This window comes from Trichechus manatus, unplaced genomic scaffold (genome assembly GCF_000243295.1).
Source record: "Trichechus manatus latirostris isolate Lorelei unplaced genomic scaffold, TriManLat1.0 scaffold00065, whole genome shotgun sequence".
Classification (NCBI taxonomy): Eukaryota; Metazoa; Chordata; class Mammalia; order Sirenia; family Trichechidae; genus Trichechus; species Trichechus manatus.
Window position 1 is genome coordinate 3,133,816 of NW_004444001.1, and position 14,905 is coordinate 3,148,720.

Sequence of the window (14,905 nt, forward strand, 5' to 3'; positions counted from 1 at the left end):
CACATGGCTTCACCATGAGTCAGAATTGATTCAACGGCAACTAATAACAACAACAGAATCCACAAATAATTTAATTTCCATTTGTAGCAAGACCCCTTAGTTACAACTGACCCTGAGCCAACTGGGAAAGTTTACCTGGTGAGCTGATGGGAGCAGGAAAGTGCCCACATAGTGCCTGACCTAGAGCATGGCTCAAAATATGTCTGCTAAAATAATGAATGGATAAATTAAAAAATTTTAAGTTAGCATGGGTTCATGTCCCACAAATTGGGGGTTCCTGACAGGGCAATGATTCAATATTAGTTGAATGGTAATCTTAATTAAGGAAGTGACAAAAGGAGAAAATAATGCCTGAGAATAGCAGTTTTTTCATCCCTCAAATATGAATGGTTTAGAAGTCTGTGCCCTGTGTTCCCTTCTCATCTCCTCAGAAATTTATAAAGTTAATTAATATTAATGTAAGAATACCACATTAACACAATGTGAAGGTATAAATTTGAAAATCAGCCTAGGAATCCAAAAATGAATGCATTTGTAATTGTAGATGCACAGTATATGCCATGTCTTACTAAAAACTTATTACTACATAATGTTCTCTCAGTGCTCATTGTGCCCAGCCAGTGAACACATAGGAGGTGCGGCTCCCTGTCCTCACAGGGCAATAGACCACCTCTCGGTGCCATTTGGGGCTTTCGGTTAGCCTATTAAAAGCACTTTCAAACAGGCAGGGGCTGTGATAGGAGGAGCTCAACGGTGCTGTGAGAACTTGAACGGTGGAGTTATGTCGTCTTGTTAGTTTAAAACTGTGATCTCAACATTAGATTAGCATACGTTGAGATTTTTATTTTAATTAGGAAAAATGAATTCAGCAGATTCAGAAGTGTGAAATAAGCTTCCATGAGGCCCTCCTTCCCCCACCCCCAACATACCCTAGAGAAAAGACGATATGTGTCAAAACTCCATCAGTCAGAATTTCTCTTAAGCCTGTACATCCACTGCCAAATCATACAGGGAATTCAGTAACTCCCTAGAGACCAAGGAAGGAAAAAAGAACAATATAAACAAGCTGCTGTCATCTAACAGCAGGAGTACCAACATGTGCCATCCTCCTTTCCCTGAGTGTCACCCTCACATACGAAACTTACATGACAGGCTCTGAGAACTGCAGATGAGAAAGCAAGGGGTATGATCAAGTCTTCTTCACCAGGAGAACTCCATGAGCTCTCTGGGACAAGTCTACCGTGTGACTCTGCCTGAGGCAGACGGAAAAACAAAATGATCCCTCACCACCCCTTTTAGGTCAAGTTTGCTAAGCCACATTACTAGGAGGTCTGAACACTCTTCCGCTCAGTTTAGGTTTATTACATGGGCTTGGTACAGCTGTATAAATTTGGATAAGAGGTGAAAAGTGTATGAGCAGAAAGCACTCACTAACTCCCTCAAAAGCAGCTGGTAAATGTGTGTAATTCCAGATGATCACCACTCCCAAATGACACTTTAAAACTTTGTAAGAAATGTTTATTACTGATACTCAGTACATAATTTACAATACCGTGGTGAAATTCACTTACATTCCATTCCAAGGGATTGTGAAAAGAAAATGTCAACTGTGGGGAAAATATGCTTTATGGATCTTGACTTAAAATTGAGGAAAAAAACCATGCATACAAGTCTTTTTTGACAAAAGGAGATAGTCTAATAAATGGCCTAATGAACAGCATAATAATTTTTTGTTTTTAAGTCGGCAACAGGAAGGAAAAAGGAAGAAAAACAGAAGTTAATACACTCTACAACCTGGATAATAAACCCCTAGATAATCTCAATTTGACTATTAGTGTAGAGGCTGTACTTTGAAAACCAGTTCTTAAAGTATGAATTATGATACAGCTAATAGGCTGGACAAATTAATTCTCTGTGGAGGAAGTAACAGTGATAGCAAGGTAGGAAATTAAACGAAAATACAAGGGATACCCTCTTAATCTACAGTCTTCAATGTACCTCTGAAAGGTGAGTCTATTTCTGACTTGTACCTTCATGTGATTCTTAAACCTGAAGTTCACAGGCTCCTTTGGTTGGGAAATCACCAGTTCTCCCAGCTACGATGTATTATGAGGCTGCACCTACTAGAGTCACTTGAAAAATATTAAAGACTAAATCAAAGCTAAGAAAATATGGTCCAGTACTTCCAATAAGCCATATCCCAGTGGAAAAGGTCTGCATCTTACTTATTCAATCTGTATGCTGAACAAATAATCTGGGAAGCTGGACTATATGAAGAAGAACATGGCATCAGGATTGGAGAAAGACCCATCAACAACCTACGATATGCAGATGACACAATCTGGCTTGCCAAAAATGAAGATGACTTTGAGAACTTACTGATGAAGGTCAAAGACTACAGCCTTCAGTATGGATTACACCTGAATGTGAAGAAAACAAAAAATCCTCACAACTGGACCAATAAACAACATCATGATAAGTGAAGAAGAAACTGAAGTTGTCAACGATTTCATTTTACTTAGATCAACAATCAACATTCATGGAAGCAGCAGTCAAGAAATCAAATGATTTACTGGATTGGGAAAATCTGCTGCAAAAGACCTTTTTAAACTTTTAAAAATCAAAGATGTCATTTTGATGACTAAGATGTGCCTGACTCAAGCCATGGTCTTTTCAATCACCTCATATGCATGCAAAAGCTGGACAATGAAAAAGGAAGACAGAAGAAGAATTGATGCGTTTGAACTGTAGTGTGGTGAAGAATATTGAATATGCCATGGACTTCCATAAGAACAAATCAGTCTTAGAAGAAATACAACCAGAATGATCCTTAGAAGCAAGGATGGCGAGACTTTGGCTCACTTACTTTGAACATGCCATCATGAAAGACCAATCACTAGAAAAGGACATGTTTGGTAAAGTAGGGGGTCAGTGAAAATGAGGGAAACCCTCTATGAGATGGATTGCCACAATAGCTGAAACAATGGACCCAAACATAGTAACGATCATGAAGACTGTGCAGGACCAGGCAACACGTTCTGTTATACATAAGGTCTCCAACAGTCAGAGCCAACCAGACAGTAACTAACAACAACAAAATACCCTAGTGCACAATGCAAAGCCAAGAGAATAAATGAGATAGTCAAGGAGGAGTGCTTTTAGCTCTAAACATTGATTTCATGTGCAGGTTGGAGTCCTAAATCCACAAGAACACTTTCTTTCTTTTTTTAACCTAGAAAGAAAACACAAGCCTCTTAGCACTCTGGGATAGAGCTGAGTCAGCATACAGCATCATTACCAAGATAGCATCTTCTCATCAGGGCCCAGAGACTGACTGCTGACCCCTGGCTATAATCTGATAAACTGAGGCAGGTCACTTTAGGAAGATATGATCAAAACTACAATGTCTTTCCTTCCTGTTGACTTGTCCGCTGATTAATAAATAGGCTTTGCTTTCCCTTTTTTTGCAGATGTCCATGTTAACCATTCATTTTTAAAAATGGATTTCTATGGCAATTGTTATCCTGGAGTCTCTACGGCCTCTGTTTGTTTACCTACATTAGGGTTATACAACTGACTACAGGCCCTTGAGGGGCAGGTCCCATGTCTGCATTTCATGCAGGTCCCATGCCCATCTCAGAAGTGGTTAATCAAGGCTTGATCGTGGTGATCAGTACCCACCGAGCACCCATCTGGACCGTGTTGTGGCCAGACCTCCTGCAGCCATCCTGAGACCACAGGACAGATTCAAAGCTCCAGGATTCCAGAGCGAAAGCTGTTCTGCTGGACAGATTGCCCTGCCAGGAGAGGTACATGGAATGCCTTAGCAAGCAGTTTAGAGTTTCTCTCCACACATTAGGGGCTTTTTTTTTTTTTTTTTTTAACTTTGAAAATCCAAAGAAACATTTAAAACATATTAACCTGACAAACGTGGGATTTTAAATCAAATCAGTTTCTGAAGTGAAAAGGGCACAGCTGGCAAACAGTTTTTAAAGCATTCAGCCCCTCCATAAGGAAAAACTTGACTCTAAGAGTGGCTAAAAATAAAGGTAATGGACTTCCAGCCAGTATCCAGCCTCAAGTGATTAACTGCTACTGGGGTATCAAGTCATTAACTTAAGGGGCAAGGGTAGATGTGGAGACCACGGAAAACTCAACTCCAGCAATAACTGAATTAAAACCTGTGAAATAAGGCTTTAAATAAATCAAGGTTGACAGATCAATAATGGATTAATAAAGGGAAGTTGGGAAGACACATTCCTAGTCTACAAGGACAACATCATCAGGGGCAACTCTTATTCTCTTACAGCATCCGGGCTGGCTCCAGATAATAGCAGGACAAGTGAAGCCAACACATACGCATGACTGGAGACAGCTGATAGCATTCATCTATACACTCACTCTGGTGACAAGGACATACTGAGGTAGGTCCTTGCTAGGCTACTATGGATAAAACAGTGAGCAAAACAATGGAACCTCTACTCTCATGGAGCTTACATTCTAATGGGGAAGAATGACAGTAATTTAATAACCATGCTGAGGACTGGGTCATTACAAACTGCATTATGGGCCGTGAAGGAAAGCAGCTCGGTTCTGTGAGAGGGAATAACAGAGATCTGATTGAGAGGAATGGTCAGGGCAGACTTTCCTAAGAAAGTAGACCTGAGCTGAGAACTAAAGGATCCTAGAGTGTAATCAGACAAAGAACGGGGTGCAGCCTCCAGACACAGACCACCGCACGTGCAAAGGCTCTGTGGCAGAGAGAGAAGCATGACGCATGGTGGAAGTGAGAGGAAGCCAGGATGATATGAACATAGAAAGCACAGGGAGAGGGACGCAAGATGAGCCTGGAGAGGCAGGAGAGGCAGATCGTGTAAGGCACTCTAGGCTGTGTTAAGAATTCTGGTCTTTATCCAGAGAGCAATGGAAAGTCAGTTCTAAGCAGGAAGAATACAAGAGTCATGGTTGAAAAATGCCACTCTAGCTACAGTAAGTAAAGTCAACTTGAGGAAGGGTACAGAGAGTGGGAGGCTAATTACCACAGCGGGGTACAGCAGGAGAGAGGTGACAGCAACTGGACTAGTGAGGTCTTGGTGGACCTTTTGTCATTTGGACTATAATATTAATATGCAAGTTATTTCCATAAAAGAAAAAAATCTTTCTAACCACATACATTTTAAGTGTGCTCACACAACTCACTGAGAAAGTTTTACTGAGGTATGCTTCATTTTTTTACAATAGGCATGGAAAAAATCATTACCCTCACAGAATAACTTGGCTCCTGGGTTAAGCAAGGAAGGGCGAAACAGGAGCTCTCAGCTTCTCCCTCTTGCTCATTTGCTACCTAAGATAATTCATTTTCTTCTAGCCCTTCTCCCATCCAATATTCCAGGTGGGAAGGAGCTATCTCCACTGGTGGTTCACAGAACCTGCTGACTTTTCTAAATTTAGAACTCAGTTCACATACTTGGTATCAAAATCTACCTTCTACATGGCTTCCAATGTAAGGGTAAAGTTTTGCATAAAAACTTTCTGCAATACGAAAGATAAATTCCCTCTAAATGTGCAGGGCTGACTGATTCCCTATTGATGTTTTCTATTCCAAAATATTCCTGTACTCATGGTACTTCATAGCCCCATAAACAGCAGTTTGATTAACAGGTGTCTCCAAGTCTGGCCTTCTATAGGCTCTGATCGCTCATCATTAACACAGGGATCTGTCTGTTATCAGACTGAACCTCTGTGTGTGTGTGTTTTATCTGAATTCTATTCTTTTTTTCATTTTTTATTTGCTGACATTCCTCTCAGAGGTACATACTCCTTTATTGTTCAGTTCTAAAACTCTGGAAAAACTAAACACCAATGTTTGCCCTTTAAAAGAAAAGGAAAGGAAAGAACATGACTGGCTTTTTCATTACTGTCAAATGCTGTGTAGAAAAATGGAATTAAGTATGAAAAGAGAAAAATAAAATCAGCATTGAATTTTGAAAGTGACAATTACACCACCATAGCCCATTAATTGGCTCACACATGGGTGGGAGCAAACACACACCCCCAACTTTGCAGAAAGGGGTATCTGAGGACATTAGCATAGCCTGGTATCACAGCCAACTAGCAACAAATAGTAATATTTCAGTACAGGATCTATGGGGCGTTCAAGAACTGCAATCTCATCCTGGAAACTAAAACTTAACACTAAATATGAACTTCTTCTCTTCAGTAGTATCAATGACAAAGAAATTTCCTCCTTTAAAACCAACTTTCTTCCTATTGCATCACATTAGTGACCCCAAGCCCTCTCTACACAGGCCCCAAATGATATACTTAGCAGTGACCTCCTATAAACAATCCAAAGTTTTAGTATTGCTAAGTGTCAGGCTACGAAACAAAGCTGGCAGAAAGAAAGCTTTCTCAACCTTGCAATGGCAAAGAAGATGCAGAAAATTGCAGGCAAAGTAAATTGTCCAGGTTTAAAAGTCCCATTTTTCAATCCTACTAGACTTTGGAAGAGTTTAGAGACTGTAACTACCCACCTTTAATTTATCCAGTTGTCCTCAGCCACTGTAGCACTCAAAAAAAAAAAAAAAGAAACACGACTTCTCGTTCTAAGATTCCTGGTGAATAAATAGCACTAGTTACAGAAGCAGACCCCAGAGCAGAACGTTGTCCTTACCCAGGCATAAATGACACGATATTCAAAAAGGGAGGAGCACGTCTCAGATATGAATATAATCAGGCTGAAGATCAGGGAGCAGACGAGCTGACCCCATAGAGGCCTTTCCAGGTGACACAGAGACCATCCAAGTGCTTCTCAGGGATGGCACAGGGGAAGACCTTTCTAAAGTTAGGATGCTATAGAAATTGCCTGCTCCGAAGTGGTGCTCCAAGCTCTACAATAGGCCAGGCCTCTTTGAGAGAGGAAACTCAGATGAAAATGCACTTTTGAAGTCCGGGAAAGGCATAAAGAAGAAGTGCTCTAGGGGAAGAGCGCTTTCAGGGATTCAAGGGGAGAAGGCATAAGGAAAATATGGATAGGTGTCCTTTTCAGGAAAACACAACTTGTGCTTGGGTAAGTGGCTTTAAGGTTCTGAAAAGCTACTGCGATATTATTGCTATGTACAGCACTTATTTATTTGATTTATTGCTGGCAGTGAATAAACCATGCCACTCTGCCAGTATATGCTACTCAAATAATGACAAGGACAAACACAAAACATTTATGGCTGCAGCAAGGAAAAAATACTGTTCTCAAATAAACTTTTCTTTTTGATTTTAAAAGGAACGCTTGTAAATTGGTCAAAAATGTAGAAAATTAGAAAATATAATTTTCCATAATACCACTACATAAAAACAATCATTATCAACATTTTGGAATATTTCTTTCTAGTTTTCTTCTTCCAAATTTTTTTCTTACTTATAATAACACATTTATAATTTTGTACTCTGCTTTTTAATTTTATTATATGAGCATTTTCTTAAGTTATTAAAAGCTCTTTGTAATGTCATTTTTAATGAACATTTAGTTGGAAAAAACCTTAATAAGAAAAGAATCTGGATGATAAATAGGTAGACAGGACATCTGTTACAAAATCAGAAGCTAAAAACTAGTTCTACATTATTACCATAGTGTGGTCATAAGTGGAAAAAGAAAATTTGAAGTATTACCCAATTTTGGTTTTTGCTATTATTACCCAATTTTTATGGCTATCATTTATATGTTTGCCAAGGGCACAGTCTTGGACAAATGATAGCTGAGATCACTAACCCTTTGGCAGACAGGATTATTATTCAATAGAGCCATCATAAAGTGAAGGAATGGTTAAAAAATGAACAGGAGTAGACTCTGGCAGAAAACAAGACAACATGGGAGAAGCAGAGCCAGGCAAAAAGGGGGAAAGGAAAAATGTTTCAGGGGTCACTGGGGATTATCAACAGCTGACTACAAGTCACCCCATGCAGTGTGCTGTCGGGAATTCAGGTATAAGATAGCAGACATAGACTCGTTTACCTCTCTCCTTTCCTAGAAACTACTGACCACTGATATGACATCAAAGAAAACACAAAAGGGAACACATTTACAAAAGTGTTGCAAACTGGAGGGAAGGACATTAGCAAATCAAATATTTTGGTGAATTTCTAGAAAATGGTACTCAGATGAAATATTACTCATTCATAAACATGTGGGGAACTAGGCAGATTTTCAGAGTGAAGCAAACTGTACAGGAAAGATGAAAAACAATCCAGTATCACTGTGAAATTTCAGACCACCGAGGATGAAGAGAAGATTCTAAAGTTTTCTATAGAAAAAAATAATACACAGAACAACAATCAGATTGATATCAGACTTCTCATCAGCAACACCAGATGCTAGCTGGCAATAAATCCAAGCTTTCAAAATTCTGAACTGAATTCCATATCCAGTCAAACTATGAATCAGACATGCAATAATTCTGAAAATTTGCTTTCCACATACCTTTCTGAAAAAAATTACCTAGAGATTTACTCTATGCAGTACCCACTAGGGGTCTTCTTAACTAAATGTTCAGACTCAAAAGACCCAAGCAGGCCTATACTTGGCTTCAGAGTCACCCAGGATAGAGAACAGGAAACACAGCATGCCATCATCAGGACAGCAGCAGGCATTTCTCCCCGTGGGAGTCCTTGTAGCAGTCTATGCAACTGTCCAGAAGCTATTCTTTATGGTCTGTAGGTAACAGCTCAGGTAGGTGTGTATAAGACACTGCACAAATATGGAACCACTCTGGCTTAGAAGCCTCACATTCCAAATAGAAACTAATATTTCTTGTAACAACTCCAAAAGCATAGCTTCCAGAGTCTTCACAAAGGACATGCCCAATTACAAAAGTCATTGACTCAAGGAAGTCCTTACCAGGTATTTACAGTTTATTTATAGTCCTCTCAGGCCAGACGTAATTTACCAACCAGGGGTAATTTTTATTATAAGCCATACTGCCTAACAAGACAGCTAATATTCCATTTCTATCAGGTTTCCGGGGCGGGGGGGGGGAGGGAGATCTAGAAAGGTAACTGAGCCCAAGGTCAACTTCTATGCAAAGGGAAAAGAGCTTAACCCTTTATCCACATTCCATGAAAACAAAAAAGAAAGAAGAAATCCAAGAGACAGTAGAACCAATCTCGAAAGGAAACAAAAAAAAAATTTTAGGACCATAGACATAAAGTAGGCCTAGGTAGCAGTCTGTTGAATTAATCAACCAACAAACAGTATTCTTTAGAAACTTCTGTAACAGGAAAAAGAGGGAATTAGAAACTCTGGGAAAACAAAAACCTGCCTAATATAAAGCTATTCAACATATGGAATCTATTTTACCTGAACACAGTACAATTTTTGCAAAAAGGGACACAAGTTTAGTGACGTAGAATACACAGAATAACACTTCCCTCACTTTACATCCAACAAGTGACTAGATCTGCAGCAAACAATGTTTACATAATCATAATATGATAATGAAATCTTAGTGGTCTTCCCTTTTCAGGGTCGATTTATAGTTAACATATGGAAGATTTAACTATATGTTACAGAATAGAATATCAGTATCATAAATCTTTACAATGTCAGTACAGTGGGACAGCTAACACAAGACGGGAAGTAGAAAGGGGAAAGACAGAGGAAAATGCAGGGGTGGGAATTTCTTCATTAACATAGTGGGGAGTCAAGAAATACTAAGACTAGAAGGCAGGAGGGGACAGGAAAGCTGGTGATAGGGAAGCCAAGGTTGAGAAACGACAGTGTTGACATGTCGTGGGGTTGTTAACTACTGTCATAAAACAATATGTGTACTGTTTAATGAGAAACTATTTGTTCTGTAAACCTACATCTAAAGTACAAAAAAAAAAAAAATTATTATCTATGTGAGATCAAATTGACAACACCAACTCAAAAGGTTTGATGGGAAACCTAGGGGACAGTGAGTTGAAGATAATGGTGATGGAATAATTTGGAAAAGGATAGTGAGAACAGCAGCACTACTGGAAGAATGTAATCAATGTCTCTGAATTGTACATGTAGAAACTTTCGAACTGGTGTAACTTTGGCTATGCATATTTTCACCAAAAACAAAAGGTCCTCAAGGTCGAGAAGGGAGAGTGTTGATACGTCGTGGGTTTGTTAACCAATGTCATAATATGTGTACTGACGGTTGAATGAGAAACTATTTGTTCTGTAAACCTTCATCTAAAGTACAATTTAAAAAATTTAAAAAAAAAGAAATACTGTCTACAAAAAATAGAAATTTAAGTAAATTGTGTAATTTTAAAAGATTAAATAATAGTATTAACTAACAAGAAAAACACAACTAACAAAAAAATGGAGAATGGTTAAATGAGCTAATTTCCTCATTGTTTCATAGCAAGGAATTAAGGAAAGTGATACATTAATAAACAGAGTCACAAAAACATTATTTATAGTTGAGAAGTTACAAAAACAAAAAAAGAAATGGTCAAAAGTAGAAACCTCAGAGTCATGGAACAGGAACAGAAGATGGGAAGGTAAAATTTTATTTTTCATTGTTTATACCCTTCTGAATTGTTTAATTTTCCATGTTCATGTTTCACATTTATAATTTAAAATCTGATGTTAGTATCTTGCTGTATTGACACAGATTTAGAGTTCAAAATTTGAAAGAGCAAAGGAATCAATGATTGCAAAGTGAGGTTTGTGAAAGAAGCTTAAAGGGTACAGGACTAATTTACATGAGTAAAGAGGGGTAAAAAAGTAATTTTTAAAAATCAGTCAATATAAAAGCAAGGTTATCTATAATAGAAAATGACCCTTTCCCATGAAGGCAAAACAAGAGAAGCTCCCACTGTAGAAAGGATTTAAGATGGATATAAAGGGAAATGGCCCGCCCCTGGAGCAGAGAGACTTACAGGGAGACACTGGAGAATCATTCCCTAGAGATTTTTCCAAGGACTTCAAAAATCTATCCTCTGATTTCTTGGTTACAAAGAATGATATCAAGAAGCAGGGCTATGATCTTTAAAGATCCTATCTAATTTTATTTATAACATGACTTACATACTTAATTTCAATAAAGGAAAGGCTATAATTCTTTTTTTATTTTTAGTACACATATTGTTTTATGACATTGGTCAACAACCCCATGACATGTCAACACTCTCTCTTCTCAACCTTCGGTTCCCTGTTACCAGCTTTCCTGTCCCCTTCTGCCCTCTAGTCCTTGTCCCTGGGCTATTGTGCCCATTTAGTCTTGTTTTGTTTTATCGGCCTGTCTGATCTTTGGCTGAATGGTGAACCTTGGGAGTGACTTCCTTACTGAGCTAAAAGGATGTTCAGGGGCCATACTCTCAGGGTTTCTCTCATCTGTCAGGCCAGTAAATCTGATCTTTTTTTTGTGAGTTACAATTTTGTTCCACATTTTTCTCCAGCTCTGTCTGGGACCCTCTATTGTGATCCCTGTCAGAACAGTCAGTGGTGGTAGCGAGGCACCATCTAGTTGTACTGGACTCAGTCTGGTAGAGGCTGGTTGTGGTCCATTAGTCCTCTGAATTTTTCCTCTGACAGTCCTCTGATTTTTCCTTTGTATCTTGTTTTCTTCATTCTCCCTTGCTCGCAAAGGGGTGAGACCAGTGCAGTATCTTAGATGGCCACTCACAGGCTTTTAAGACCCCAGATGCTACTCACCAAGGTAAAATGTAGAACATTTTCTTTATAAACTATGTTATGCCAATTGAGCTAGATGTTTCCCAAGACCATGGTCCCCACAGTCCTCAACCCAACAATTTGGTCCCTCAGGGAGTCTGGATGTGTCTACGGAGCTTCCACGACCTTGCCTTGTACAAGTTGTGTTGGCTTCCCCAGTATTGTGTACTGTCTTATCCTTCACCAAAGTTACCACTTATCTATCATCTATTATAGTGTTTTCCACCCACAACTCTTCCCCTTCCTTATAACCATCAAAGATTGTTTCTTTTTGTATGTAAACCTTTTCATGAGTTTTTACAGTAGTGGTCTCATACAATATTTGTCTTTTTGTGATTGACTTATTTCACTCAGCATAATGTCCTCCAGATTCATCCACGTTATGAGATGCTTTGCAGATTCATCATTGTTCTTTATCATTGCATAATACTCCATTGTGTGTATGTACCATAGTTTATCCATTCATCTGTTGATGGGCATCTAGGTTGTTTCCATCAAAGGCTGTAATTCTTGAAGTTAACAGAATCCTCTCTTGAGATCTGCTCTGGCGTATATTTAGTTAGAAAGGAAAAACTTTCTTCTTTTATTATCTGCATATCTTCTATTATATTTCTTAAGGCCTAACTAGAAGATGGGATGCACAATAGATTCAGGTTATGCTTATAAACATGAAATCATAATCTTTGGTCCCATTGATTCTTAGACTGTTAATAGGCACTTGCCTTCTTGTTACTACTTTTATTCTTCTGATGTATTATTTATTGATTTGTAAAACACTTACTGCTATAGCACCTAAGTGCTAAAGTACAAAGTAAAGTTACATCTACGAGGAAAGGAAACAAAAATAAAAAAGGAGAAAAAGGTGTTGATGACTTAATGCAAAGCTATTGGGAGAGGCTCTAATCTAATGAGTGAACAGGTTTTTGAATCAAGGAAAATTTATTTAAATACAAAATCATTACTACATGTATGTGGTCAATAGTTAGTCAGTCAACCAGTTCTTGTTAAAAACCCACATTGTACAGCATCTTCAACAGGGTGACATAAAAGAAAAAGATGAGGATTGGTTTTCTCCCAAGAGGAGTTTACAACCCAGTTTACACTAATGAAAAGACAGAAGAGATGGGTGGTGGGAAAGTGGAAGATATATAAATGGCGGTGAGCTTTGAGGCAGCACAGTGTCTGTGAGCTGGATACCCAATAAGAAATTACATTGTAAAGACAAATGGGCAACTGTTCATGGGCCTTGACAGACTTCCTATTATATAAAAAGTGTTCCAGGAGCTTGGAAGTGTTAGCTTCTCCATTTCCCCCTTTTGTCATATAGCTTGGATTCACCCTCTTTGGTAATGTGATAAGAGGCAATGTGGTACAGTGGAAAGAGCCCTGGGTTTAAATCTTGGCTCTGTTCCTTGGAAAAGACATTTAGCCTCTCTGAGCTTCACTTTCTCTTTTATAAGATGAGAAAATCTCCGCAAGGTGTTTTTTATTGAGGACAAAGTGAGATAAAATATGCGAAAAGTGCTGCCATGCTAGTAACTGAATAATTGTTAGTTTTCTTACATACTATGGCAGAGACGACCACAAAATCTATGTTCCACTTGGTAGTAGCTGCCTAGCCAGAGACTGACTAGGTTTCTCAGTCCTGCTAGCACCTAGGTGTGACAAAGTGACGTTCTCTCCAGTGGATCTGAGTAGAAGAGATGTGCACCAAACCTAGACCAAGGCTTTTCAGAAGCAAGCAATGCCTTCTTTATGTTCTGCCAGCTAGATGCAGATGATGATGAAGAGGCCCAAGGCGATGGCAGAAACACAAAAAGGAAGATGCCTGGATTCCTTAATCACAGGTGGAGAAGAGCCACCTAACATCCAGGAACACCCTCATTGGACTGAGAAATAAGTTACTGTGTTAAGCTACTGAAATGTTGGAGCTTATTTGTTACAGCAGCAAATGTTACCCTAATATAAATACGCTATATGATAATTACTATAGTAAGCGCAAGAGGCTCACTCTAACGATGGTGTCAGACAGTGCATTAAACAAGCCACCATTAATGTTATTAAGAAGTTACGGCCTTTTGATATAATCTTGCTTCCCAGAGAATCTGGCTCTACACAAAAAGGTACTGAATCTTTTCATGAACTATTATTCTAGGCTGGTCAGAGTCCACACAATCCTCCTTCTTAGCTTTCCTTGCAACCATATGAGCCCAATGCTGTATGAGTTAAATATCTCTGTCTCCTTACGGAGAACCTAAGGTACAAGGCATTTCCTTAGTTTAGATAACAGCTTGGCTAACACTGAGATGAGATGAATATTTAAAGCTAACCCTGACAACGATGTGAGGGTGGGGAGTAGAAAAGAATCCCAGAATAACTACTGAAGTGTGTATCACTTCAGCAAACTTCTCCAAGGAAGTACAAAATCCTAACAGGAGTAACATGGGGTGTGGTGGGGGAGACAGACTTGTATAAGTAAAATATCTTTCTTTTCCTGCTTAGGTACGTATGTCATTTCAAATAGTGTGAGTCAAGTTCAAACCATGAGACAGGGAAAGCTTGTTTGGTCACATAAAGTAAATTCTTATCTAAGTACTCAATAGTCAAAACAGAAGTAAAGAATCATAGGAATATGTTTTCAATCTCCAAATAAGAATATAATTTGTAGTTTCCATGAATATTCACTGGAAACTTCTGAATCCATAGGAAAGACTTTGTCTTTTCAATTGGAATAAATTTCTGAAAGGAAGTAACTTACTTGCAGGAGACTTTAGTTCTATCAGCCACCATGGTCCACTGTTGCTGGTTGGTAGAAACCTCAACGTAGTAGCTATAGCTTCGATCATCACAGTCCCAAAGTAATAACCTGAACAAAGAGAAAAGCATAAGGATGCTACAACTGTTCTAACAGGCTGTGTCATTAGGCTGTAGGGATGGGTGAGACTATGTCTACTCTATCTGTCCCAGCTGTCCCCTTTGCCCTACCATACTTTCAGTACTAGAGAAAGAAAGTGAATAGACAACAAAAGTACAAAGAGAACAAGTGGAATCAGTCTATAGCGAAGGTTTGTTTCTTTAGCAGCTTATTTCACAAGTCACCCAATCCCGGGCAGCCTCTGTCCCCCAAGTGGCAAAGCTTTTCCGATGGGTTTGGGAGCGAGAAGATGTCTGCAAATCTTCCTTCCCAATTCTTCAAGCTCTCAT

The 14,905-nt window shown here is 38.9% G+C and overlaps 1 protein-coding gene across 3 annotated transcripts in view; it reads right to left on the reverse strand.

Annotated features, from left to right (window-relative positions):
- The window catches only part of LOC101345294 (BTB/POZ domain-containing protein 9), a 386,665-nt gene that overhangs the window by 71,901 nt on the left and 299,859 nt on the right, over nt 1–14,905 (reverse strand). For all 3 annotated transcript variants that reach the window (XM_023734155.1, XM_023734154.1, XM_023734156.1), the window contains exon 4: nt 14,460–14,567. In XM_023734155.1, coding sequence (XP_023589923.1) covers nt 14,460–14,567 — 108 coding nt within the window. The remainder of the gene's footprint in view (nt 1–14,459; nt 14,568–14,905) is intronic.